The sequence below is a fragment of the Caenorhabditis briggsae genome (genome assembly GCF_000004555.2).
Source record: "Caenorhabditis briggsae complete genome, chrII, whole genome shotgun sequence".
NCBI classification, from domain to species: domain Eukaryota; kingdom Metazoa; phylum Nematoda; class Chromadorea; order Rhabditida; family Rhabditidae; genus Caenorhabditis; species Caenorhabditis briggsae.
The window spans coordinates 14,128,277-14,140,328 of record NC_013486.2 but is presented as its reverse complement, the minus strand read 5'-3'; the positions used below and the strand labels follow the sequence as shown (position 1 = coordinate 14,140,328).

At 41.8% G+C, this 12,052-nt stretch overlaps 2 protein-coding genes and 1 non-coding gene across 3 annotated transcripts in view; 2 read left to right on the top strand and 1 right to left on the bottom strand.

Moving 5' to 3' along the window:
• Window positions 1-11,851, bottom strand: part of CBG07909 — a gene marked incomplete at both ends in the record, with an annotated part of 14,260 nt that extends 2,409 nt beyond the window's left edge. Inside the window, 8 exons of the mRNA XM_002631875.1 lie at window positions 1,498-2,082; window positions 2,749-3,435; window positions 4,129-5,304; window positions 5,897-6,304; window positions 7,281-8,418; window positions 9,363-10,179; window positions 10,874-11,106; window positions 11,640-11,851. Of these exons, the coding sequence (XP_002631921.1) occupies window positions 1,498-2,082; window positions 2,749-3,435; window positions 4,129-5,304; window positions 5,897-6,304; window positions 7,281-8,418; window positions 9,363-10,179; window positions 10,874-11,106; window positions 11,640-11,851 (5,256 nt within the window). The remainder of the gene's footprint in view (window positions 1-1,497; window positions 2,083-2,748; window positions 3,436-4,128; window positions 5,305-5,896; window positions 6,305-7,280; window positions 8,419-9,362; window positions 10,180-10,873; window positions 11,107-11,639) is intronic.
• CBG28535 lies at window positions 584-655 on the top strand. Its single transcript has one exon. It is a non-coding gene (tRNA).
• CBG07907 overlaps window positions 11,661-12,052 on the top strand; it is a gene marked incomplete at both ends in the record, with an annotated part of 11,468 nt that continues 11,076 nt past the window's right edge. Inside the window, one exon of the mRNA XM_045243019.1 lies at window positions 11,661-11,768. Coding sequence (XP_045093606.1) covers window positions 11,661-11,768 — 108 coding nt within the window. The remainder of the gene's footprint in view (window positions 11,769-12,052) is intronic.

Sequence of the window (12,052 nt, the reverse complement as noted above, 5' to 3'; positions counted from 1 at the left end):
CTCACACAGGCCATGTACTCCAGTGAGCCCTACCTTAAACAGCTTCCACACTGCTCCACAGCTCTTATCGAGCGCGCCAAGGCCAAAGATGTAACATCAGTGTTTGAGCTTCTGGAGCTGGAGAACGATGACAGATCGGAGATTCTGCAAATGGAGGGGGCGGAGCTTGCTGACGTGGCACGATTCTGTAACCACTACCCGTCGATTGAGGTGGCAACGGAGTTGGAGAGCTCAACGGTGACCACACAGGACAACTTGATGTTGGCTGTTTCGCTGGAGAGAGATAATGATATTGATGGGCTGGCACCGCCGGTGGTTGCACCATTATTTCCACAGAAACGGAAGGAAGAGGGATGGTGGTTGGTGGTTGGAGATCAGGAATCCAACGCATTGCTTACGATTAAGAGGTGAGTGGAATTTTTGAAATCTTGGGATTTCGACATGGTGGCCTAATTATTTTGAATAGACAATACCTCTTTTTTCCATTTCACTTCGCAATCAAAACAGTAAACAAAGTTGTTTACAGGTAAACAACCTTGTTTACCTACAATATGTGTCAAGTCGACCTCGATTGTTTTCGAACGCCCGCGTGGCCTAATGGATAAGGCACCGGACTCCGGAACCGGGAATGGGGGTTCAAGTCCCTCCGCGAGCTATCACCTTTTTTTTTCTTTTTTAGTTTTTTTCCAGGGCATTTAAGCCTATTTTGGACCAATTTAAGCTTATTTTAGACAACTTGACGCCTATTTTGAACCGTTTTCTGCTTAATTGAGTGCATTTTTAGCCTATTTGAGACCATTTTGTGGACTATTTTGGGACATTTTATGCCGAACTTGGATCATTTAAAGCCTACTTTTCACTATTTTCACCCTAATCTGGACTATTTTAAGTCTAGCTTGGACTTTTTAGAGCCTATTTTAGACTATTAGAAGCCTATTTTGGTCTATTTTAAGCCTATTTTGAGCCATTTTAAGCCTATTTCGGACAATTTCAAACCTATGTAGGACTATTTTAAGCCTAATCTGGACCATTTCGGTCTACTTTGAACCGTTTAGAGCCTATTTTAGACTATTAGGATTCTATTTTTAGCCATTTCAATCATATTTTGGACCAATTTAAGGCTAATTGAGTGCATTTTAGCATATTTTTGCCCATTTTAAGCCTTTAGACTTTTTAAAGCCAATTTTGGACCATTTTGAGACTATTCTGGGACATATTATGCCGAATTTCGACCATTCGAAGTCTACTTTGAACTGTGTAGAGCCTATTTTAGACTATTAGAAGCTTATTTCGGACTATTAAGCCTATTTAGAACTATCCTAATCCTTTTTTGAACCACTTTGTTATGCCTTATTTAGACCACTTGACGCCTAATTGAGACAATTTTATGCCTATTTTTGATTATTTTGAGCCGATTTGAATCATTTTAAGCCTATTTTAGACCATTTTTGACTTATTTTGAGCCATTTCAAGCCTATTACAGCCATAAAAACTCACATCAATAGCGTCCTGCTTATTCTCGATAGTCTTTGTGACAATTTCCGCGTTGAAATGATCATGAAGACAATGGTCCAAATGCGATTCGACTGGCAGCGGATCACCAAGGAATTTGCGATAGTAGGCACGTTTCGACGATTGACACATCACCACACACTTGGCTTCTGAGTCCAGAATCGGGCGATTCGCCAGGCCGACCATATGGAGCATATCGGCAATGGGGTAATCCTCATAGACATGGTACTTTCCGTTGTAGAATTGCGTATCCATGATAACCACCAGATAAGCACTCATTTCGATTTGATAGCACATGCCACGTGGCACGACGCACACCTGGATGGCGTTGGATTCGAAGAGTTGTTGAACGATGTGAACGTCTTTTGGAGATGAGCCCTCGTGAAGGAAACCGACACCACAGGAGACGGCTTCACGGAGGGATTCGTCTTCAATGTCTGCTAGAAGCGCTTGGAAGGTGTCGTCGTGTTCGGAGAGGCGCAGGAATCGTTTGGGGGTTCCGTCGGCGAGGGCCATCGTGAGAAGAGCGACGGCGACTGGACGGGTTTGACGACGCACTGGGACGAAGACCTGGAAAAGATTTGGACGTTTGGGAGGGAGGGCGATTTTAAAAGGTGATTTAGAAACCTTTGACTAGAAAATTAATGATTTTCATCTTATTTTTATTTTTGCCGGTCAAAAATATCAATTTCAATGGGAAGTTCGACATTTTTCAAGCTGAAAAAGCCTATTTTCTCATCAAAACTTGATAATTTTTGGTCGGAAATCTATCATTTTGGGTCCGAAATTGCTCATTTTCAGCTTCAGAAGCTGATATTTCTGGCTAAAACTCATAATTTTCAGCTTAAAAAGCTGATAATTTTAGGAGCGAAATTGCTCATTTCAGCTTCAAAATTTGATGATTTTGGGCTGAAACTGCTCATTTTCAGCTTCGAAACAGGACATTTTTAGGCTGAAATTGATCATTTATAGCATCAAAATATGATAATTTTGGGCTGAAACTGCTCATTTTCAGCTTCGAAATCTGATGATTTCGGGCTGAAATTGATCATTTTCAGCTTCGAAATAGGACATTTTTTGGCTGAAATTGATCATTTATAGCATCAAAATCTGATAATTTTGGGCTGAAATTTCTCATTTTCAGCTTCGAAATCTGATGATTTCGGGCTGAAAATTCATCATAAAATGTATTTTCTCTGACGTTTTAGCGCTAATTCTGAAAATCTCAAAACTCACCAATGCTGGTTTCGGCTCCAATTTTCCTGCGTGTCTGCAAATCGCTTGATAAACTGGTCGTTCCATAGCGGCGAATCTAGAGGCATTATGGGACAAATTGAACGACTTAATCTCCAAATCCAATGGCACTGGACGCGTCTGTGGCATGAAATTGAACGTGGCGGCTGCCGAGCATCCGAGCCACATTCCCAAGTCTCTGGCGTTGGTGAGAGATGAGGAGAGAGCAACAACACGTACAGCAGAGTCCAATTGAGAGGAAATATAGCGAGTTCTGGAGCACACAACTTCAAACACAGGTCCATTGTTGGCACCAATCATATGCAGGTCGTCTGCGATGAACAGTTTCACATTTTGCACTGATTTCCTCTGCTTCCATCGCCGCGAGATGTTATCCCATCGTTCTGGCGTCGAGATAATGAGCTGTCCGCGTTGAGCTAGCTTCAAATCAAGCGTTTGCTCTCCTGTCAGAAGAACGACGGTGTGTCCGATGGCACCCTCCAGACGACGTTTCCAATCGGCGTACACTTTCGACGCCATATCTTCCATTGGCGTGATGTAGACGGCTTTCGATTCTGGAGTGTTCTCAAAGTGTCGAAGGATCGCGAGCTCGGCGATTGCCGTTTTTCCAGAGCCATTTGGAGCGCAGACGATCACGTTCTCGTTGGATTCGAAGACTGTACGGAAGACCTGAAAAAATAAGATTTTGAAGAGAACAAGGTCGGGGCCTAATTTTTCTAGGCCACTTTTTGGCCCATTTTAAGCCATTTTTTGCAAATCGTCAATTTTGGTCTGTTTAAAGTCATTTTTGAATTATTTAGAGCCATTATTGGCATATTTTAAGCCATTTTTTGCAAATTTAGAGTCAATTTAGGCCTATTTAGAGTCATTTGTGGCATATTTTAAGCCATTTTTTGCAAATTTAGAGTCATTTTAATTTATTTAAATTCATTTTTGACCTAGTTTAAGTCATTTTGACCTATTTTCTGCCTATTTTAAGAAACTTCAAGCATATTTTCAGCCAAAATTTGCCAGGTCACGGTCTAATTTTTCAAATTTTCTAGGTCATGCCCTAATTTTTTAATTATTTAGGTCGTGGCTTAATTTTTTTGATTTTCCAGGTCACGGCCCAATTTTTCTAGATCATGACCTACTTTTTTCCTAGGACATGACCCAACTTTCTCGATTTTCCAGGTCACGGCCTCATTTTTCTTGGGGTTTCTAGGTCACGACCTGACTTTATCGATTTTCAAGGTGGCGGTCCAATTTTCTAGATTTTTAGGTCATGAACTAATGGATCCGGAATCCTAAACTTCTAAAAAAACTACTGTAATCCTCATTTTCCAAAGCTACCGTACTTCTTATTATAAAAAACTACCTTACCTGTGTCTGAATCGGATTGAACACCTTGAATCCACTCTCAGCGAACACTGCCTGGAACTCTTTGTTGGATACCGCAGAAATCGGCAGTGGCTGCAAGTCGAGAAGCTCAGTTGGTGGTGGATACTTCTCGGGAAGAATCAGATGACGGAACGAGATCGGAAGCACCGTCTCCGCGCCAATCCATCGATCGGAAACGATTCGAACGTAGTAGAGTGGTGGCATTGGGTCGAACATCGGGACAATCATCTTGACAACATGCTCATCGGTACAGAACTTCTGTTTGAGCAGGAAGAACTCGTGATGGAGGATTTTCTCGCCGTCGGTGTCTTCGATGAAGATCCAGAAGCCTTCTGCATTCCCATGAACCTTATCATCCCATTGGAAGTCCGGAGTGATAGTCAACTCGATTCTCATTGTAGTTCTTGTGATTGGCTGGATCAGCGTGGTCATTTCAAGTTTTGGGAATTGCCGGATAAACTTGTACAATGGTTTTCCCATCTTTGGCATCTTGATAAGATCTCCCAATTGATGTTGATCCAGGTCATACAGCCTATCAAACGAGTAGTTCTTCTTATCAATCGATCTAACCACTTCACTAGGAATCTTCTTAAACTGATGGAGCGGGTTCAACGATCCCCATTGTCTCTGTGTAACCATCTTACACAGCGTGAGCACCTTCTGAGCAAGCCCCGCCCATCCTCTCCAGAGAACAATCTCGAATAGAGCACGGAACAGACGTCCAGCTGATTGAGCAACGAAGACCATATCAGCTTGAAGAGCGAATCCTTCCAATTTCAACTGAGAAATGTAGGCTTGAAGGAGGACATTGGTCTTGGCAGATGCTTCGTCTAAATTCTCTTTGATGGGAATCGGGGCGTGCTCGGCGAGCTTCTGAAGCTCCAATTTCTCTTCATCTCTAACGGAGAGCAATTTGAATTCAGAGCTCATTGAGAAGATTCGGAAGAGATCGATATCGGAGCACGTCTCGATGAGCAGCTTGTTGTAGGTTTGCATGGATTCATAGGTACAGTAGAAGTGGGAAGCGATGCGTCCGAGTTCTGTCGCCTGGATGATTCCGGATCGTTTGTCGTATTTGATGAGACCGGCCTTGTCGAGGAGGACGCACGCGGTGTGGATCAGATCGGCACGACGTTGTTCGAGAAGTGGATCGGCGCGCTGGAAAAAAACTATGATTAGAAAAAATTAATTTAGATATGGTGTTCGCTTCATTTTGTGCAGAAAAGCACGTAGATTCACATCAAAATTAAAAATTACATCGAAAAGCTATTTTTAGGCACAAAAATCGTCATTTTTATGCTCAAAACACCTTCAAATCCCCTAAAAACCCATATTCCGGTCTAAAAACTAGATTTGTCAAAATTTGCTCTGATGGCAAAGTGGGATTTTCGGCCGAAGTTTTGGAGCCAAAGGGTCTCAGGTTCCAATCCACCGGCAAAATTAAAAATCGAGCTTTAAAAGCTTAGAAAATGATTTTTCGGACCTTTTTGAACCTTTATTGTCATCAAAACTTCAAATATCGTCATTTTTATGCTCAAAATACCTCGAAACGTTTTAAAAACCCATATTTCGGTCCAAAAATCAAAGTTTTCTAAATTTGCTCAGATGGCCTAGTGGGATTTTCGTCTGAAATTTTGGAGCCAAGGGGTCTTGGGTTCGAACCCCACCAGTGGCAAATTGTTTTTGAAAACGTTTTTAGGAGTTTTCAGGGGCGGGAAATTCGAAAATTGAGGTTTCAAAAATCACTTACCGCTTGCTCATGCGTAATTCCATAGAGCGTTGGATTCTTCAACATTCTCACAAACAGGAAAGTGTATCCCAACCAGTTCGTGGCCTCCGAAACACTGCTAACCGTACCCAGCACAACTTCCGCGTTGAGCATGTCCGTCAGTCGAGAGACCATCTGACTCTCAACCGGAAGTTGTTGATTCATCAAAGACAGGTAGTACTGTAGTTCCGAATGATTCGTAATCAGAATTCCCTCTCCTCGCTCGTCGTATTGTGGACGTCCGGCACGTCCCAACATTTGCATGATGTCGAGTGCTCCGAGTTCGGTCCAACGTCCTTTCTCCGGATTGTAGATTTGGGTTCCTTTGATGATGACGGTATGAGCTGGCAAGTTGACTCCCCAGGCGAGGGTTGCAGTCGAGAAGAGCACCTAGAAGAAGGGGAATTTGAAGGTGTCTTCAATTTTGGTGTACTATTCGAAAATTCCGATTTCAGTGCATTTTGTCGTGAAATTTGGTGTCAAATTCAAAAATCTGTGAACTTTTTCGTGAATTTTGGTGTATTATTCGAAAATTCATGAATCTGTGCAATGTTTCGTTATATAAGTTCATTTTTGGGGCTCCCGGACATTTCGCAGCCTCTGATAACGTCAGGAAATCAGAATTCCAAGTTCTTAGGTTTTGAAAAAAAGTATATTTTAATGTCAGAATTTGAATTTTCGAAGAATTCGGCTGAAAAAATAGCAAGGAAGAATTCAATCAATTGAAAACTGCTAAATCTTCACTTTTATGAAATTTTTTAGAATTTCTTTTTTTTTGCTATTTTTCAGCTGAATTCTTCGGAAATTCAATTTCTGACATTAAAATATTTTTTTTCAAAACCTAAGAACTTGGAATTCTGATTTTCTGACGTTATCAGAGGCTGCGAAATGTCCGGCTGCGAAATGTCTGGCTGCGAAATGTCCGGGAGCCCATTTTTGGCACATTTTAGGCCTAATTTTTATAATTTTCAGTCTATTTTCAGCTTATTTTCAGCCATTTTTAGCCGATTTTAAGCCTGTTCTCATCATTTTTAAGTCTGTTTTAAGCCTATTTTTGCTCGTTTTCAGCTGATTTTTAGTCATTTAAAAGTAGTGTTTGCCTGTTTTTAGCATTTTTAGCTTATTTTTGTCTATTTTTACCTGATTTTCAGACTATTTCAGAGTTTTTTAAGCCTATTTTTAGTTATATTTTGGCCTATTTTTACCTTTTTAAGTATATTTTCAGCTCATTTCCAGCGATTTTAATTTCATTTTTAATCTATTTTTAGTAATTTTCAGTTATTTTTAGCTCCTTTTGAGCCGTTTAACTTATTTTTAGTCTATTTTAGCTCATTTTTAGCCTACTTTAAGCTTATTGATGTCTCACCTGAATATGTCTATCCGCAAACAAGTCCTCAACCAGCGTACGATCCACCCGGTTCATTCCAGCGTGGTGAATCGCGAATCCATACGGCAGCAAGTCCTTCAAATCCAGATTCTTCACCTGCTCAGCCTCCGTTCTCAGAATCTCCGTACTCGCCGATCCTTCTCTCATGAACGCCGACAGCGTATCCTTCTCCAGACAAGCGTCTCGGATAGCCTTGGCCGTTTTCGCCGTCTCTTTTCTCGAATGCACGAAAACCAGCACTTGCGACTTTCCAGCGTGCTCCATGATCTTATCATAAACCACATCATTCATAGCTTGGAATCTCTTCAACGCCTTCTTCTCAGTGACTCCAATGTACTGTTGTTCGAGTGGAACTGGACGATAGCTGTTATCAAAGAAGTGCAAATGTTCTGGTTTGACTCTGAGGAAAGTGGCAACATCCTGATAATTGGGAAGGGTAGCTGATAGTCCAACTAGTCTACATTCATCATGATTCTGTTCCATTTGACGGATGGTTCTGACTACAATCGACTCTAGCACCGGTCCACGATCGTCGTGAAGCAAATGGATCTCATCAATGATGAGCAATCGGACCATTTGGTTATAAGCTCGTTCTCCACCCTTTCTGGTGACGACATCATACTTCTCCGGGGTACAAACAATCACTTGAGTCGCCATAAACTGCTCCTTGCTCATTTGAGCATCTCCTGTCATTTCTCCTACCGTAATCCCGAATGGAGCAAGACGTTTCGAGAAACTTCCCACCATCTCTTGTACCAAAGACTTCATTGGGGCAATGTAGACAATTTTGAATTCGTCCAGTTTCACAGATCCATCCTCAGCCAAGTGCTTTCCAATCTCTTGGAGCATTGTGAGCAACGCGACGTTGGTCTTTCCGGCTCCAGTTGGAGCACACAAGAGGAGATGTTCGCTGGATTCGAGAGCTGAGGAGCAGAGACGAGATTGGACACGGTTCAGGGAGGTGTATCCTTCGAATGCCGGTTGAGCCCATTTTGGGAGCTCCGAGATTTTGACGAGCTTCTCTCCTTCGGCAAATGGGCGTGGTTTGAGGGCGGGGACGTGCACTTCTTCGTAGGATTTCTTCTGGCGACGATAGGATCCTTCCGGAAGTTCGCATCTTGAAATTTGGTAGTGTGTGATTTTATATGAGGGATAGAATGACCTAACTTTCTCAGCATGATTTTTCTAGACCACCATGTTGAATTGCCTAAAAATGAACTGACATTCACCTGGCGCGTTTTTAGGTCATATTAACATGGTAGGTCTAACTTTCTCACCGTGATTTTAGGCCATCATGGTGAATTGTCTAGAACTGTTCTAGCATGCACTAGTTGTGATTTCTGGGTCATTCAACATGGTGGCCTAACTTCCACAAGATGAGTTTTCTAGGCCATCATGATAAATGGCCTAATATTCATCTGGTGGGTTTTCTAGGCCAATTATCCTAGTGGCCGAACTTTCTCAGCATGATTTTTCTAGACCACCATGTTGAATTGCCTAGAAATGGCCTAATATTCACCTGATGTATTTTCTAGGTCATTCAACATGGTGGCCTAACTTTCACAAGATGAGTTTTCTAGGCCATCATGATAAATGTCCTAGAAATGGCCTAATATTCATCTTGTGGGTTTTCTAGGCTATTTATTTTTGTGGCCGAACTTTTTCAAGAGGAATTCTCTAGGCCACCATCGTAAATGGCCCAGAAATGTCCGGATATTCACATGATGTATTTTCTAGGTCATGTAACATGATGGCCTAATTTCGCAAATAGAGTTTTCTAGGCCACCATGGTAAATGGCCTAGAAATGGATTGATTTTCAAAACAATTTCAAAAGTCTGTATGCCTGTGTATCCGGATGTCTGGAAATCTGTCTTTCTGGTTTTCAGTGCATCCAGATGTCGTTAAAATTGATTTCTTGCGTTTGAACTCGTTTTTTTTTTCGTTTTTTATTCACTAACCTAGCATAGACAGAGGCTCAAACCACAGCCAAAACCCAAACAAACCCAGCAGGCTGGACCAATTTTTTAGAAAAAAATTCTACAACAAAGAGGAAATCCTACCTCTTATTGCTCATCAAATGTGATCCCTGACTGAACGACAAATCGTTGAAATCCAGCACCTTCCTTCCTGCTTGCCATTGGCCTGCACTAATCGCCTCATCAGCCGCCGCAGCCGCTTTTTTGGATCGTTCAGCGTCCCGCTTTGATTTCTCCACCTGTACCACGGATCCATCGTCAGTCTCCTGAAGGAGAGCAAGAATATGATGAAGTTCCGGGCGGGAGCGCATCTCGTCTTCAATCTTCTCCCGTTCCTTCTCATTTGCCTGCCGGAGAAGTGTACAATAGAGAACCATGAGGCGATTCTGACGAAGGCACTTGATGAATTCAAACTGATCGAAGCCCAGAAGAAGTACAAGTTGATTTTCGGCATCTCTGTCGTCTGAGGCGTTCTTTAGAATCCCAATAACCTCAGTTTGCTTCTGCTGGGCAATCAGAGGATCCTTGAAGTATTTCGCAAGACTTCTTTGAATCCAATGAGCATCAATATCTCTTGGATGAAGAATTCCTCTCGCCTTCTGCTCATCCTCCGTCAGACCTCCGTCTCCTTTGAGTGTAGCTGTGTAGTCGGTATCCACGCCTCCTTCCTCGTCACTTGCATCTGAATCTGTTCCGATATCATTGACCATCCCTCCGTCATCTTCCTCCTCATCGGATTCGAATTGAACGTTGACGCCTTCATTCTCATCGATGTCGTCTCCTTCTGGTTTGCTCTCTTCTTCCAGTGAGAAATCGGTGATCTTCTTCGAGAGATTCGTCAGAACTGCGATACGATCGTCGGTCAGCTTGCCGAGGAAGGCCTCAACTTCTTTCTTTTTCTCTGAAATCAAAATTTTCATGAAAATCATTAAATTTCAAGATTTTTGTCTCAAAAGGTGACTTTAGAGTCATCTGTTCGAGCTCGGAATGCTTATATTCCAAAATCTGTGAATTTTGTCGTCAAATTTGATGTATCCTCCGAAAATTCAAAAATCTGTTCATTTTGTCGTCAATTATAGCGCCTTACACAAAATTAGATAATATCTGCATTTTGTCGTCAAATCTGGCGTATTTTCCAACAATTCAAAAATTTGTGCAGTTTGTCGTCAAATTCAGCGTATTTTTCGACAAATTCCGTTTCTGTGTATTTTGTCGTACAACTCAGTGCTAAATTCAAAAATCTGTGCATTTTGGCGTCAAGTTTGACGCATTATTCAAAAAAAGTGCATTTTGTCGTCGATTCTCACGCCTTGGATTTCCCGCAATATTCAGGTATATATGCAAAAACCTAGCAGTTTCTAGCGTCATTTTCAGCGTTTTCGGGGTTACTGTAGCCCCAAAAGTACGGAAACACCGAATATCGAATTTCGGGCCGAAAATTGGCTCCTGGACTGTATCAAGCGTGCTAAACACGAATCTGGCAATGTAAAATTGTGAAAATGACTTTTAGTGTCAGAAAACGGTCACCAGACGAGCTTTAAGTGCTAAAATTCCCTGATTTTCAGCCGAAATCCACCCCAAAACTCAAAACTAACCTTTCTCTCTGAGCTTATCACTCTTCAACACCGCCAGCACTTCATCAGCCGCTCCACAGAGCACCTCTCGTGGCGCATCTCCAAGTGCATCATAAATGAACGACAGAATCACTTCATACGTCTGTTTCGTCTCCTGTGTACGTGGTTTGTAGGCTCCAGTGAGCTCATGGTTGTCCACAAGAACACCTCTGCCGAGTTGTGGCGCCTTCGATTGCTCATCTCTCGTGCGGCGGCTGGAAAATGGGAAATTTATGGTCGGAATTTCAGAATTTAAGTCAGATTTGATTAGAATTGTCAACTAACATTGTAACTTTCTAGCTATAAGGGTTAGAAAGAAACCTGGTCAGATTTTTTGAAATTTCATTTTCCATGCATCGCAAAAATACTCGAAATCTCAAGGGGAGAGGTGACAAGTAGTAGTAAACATGGTTTTTTAGGGGTTTTAGAATCTTAAAATTCGAATTTTGCAGTCAGAAATGAGCTGGAAATGGCTTTTAAGGTGATTTTGGATCTTTTTTTCAGCCATTAATCACATTTTCAGAGCAATTTCTTTAATTTAAATTTAATATTTCAGTCAAAAATGACACAAAAATGGCTTTTTGAGGCTATTTTCCAGGTACAAGTCCTATATTTAGGTGAAAATTCAACATTTTCAGCTGTATATGACCCGAAAATTGCGTTTTTGAGGCTATTTTCCAGGTGCTAATCCTAATTTTGGAGTTTTTCTAACCAAAAATTTCAAATTTTCCAGTCAAAAACGACCTACCTCTTCTTCTTCTGCTCCTGAATGGGCGCCTTGCTCTTCAGCGCCCTATCCCCCATCTTCATTTTCTTCATCTCCTTATCAGTGATCGGAAGAACCTCACCGGTCGGCTCCTCACGTCCTCGCCGATCGGTGAGGTTGTAGTCGACCGACAGAACCAAATTCGAGTTCTGTCGGTACTCATATTGCTGTATGCGCGCGAGCTCGTCGGCCATCCTTCAAGGTGAATCGATAATTGAAATACCTGCAAGAATGGGGTTAAAGTGGGTTAAAGTGCTGAAAAAAGAGGTTTTGAGGTATGAAATTGGTCATTTTGAACCAAAAAAAAGTGTAAAAAGATGAAAAATTGATTTGAAATAAATAAAAATGTATGTCAAATTTACATCGGGGGGTTAAGTAGGTGTCATTCGGGAGCA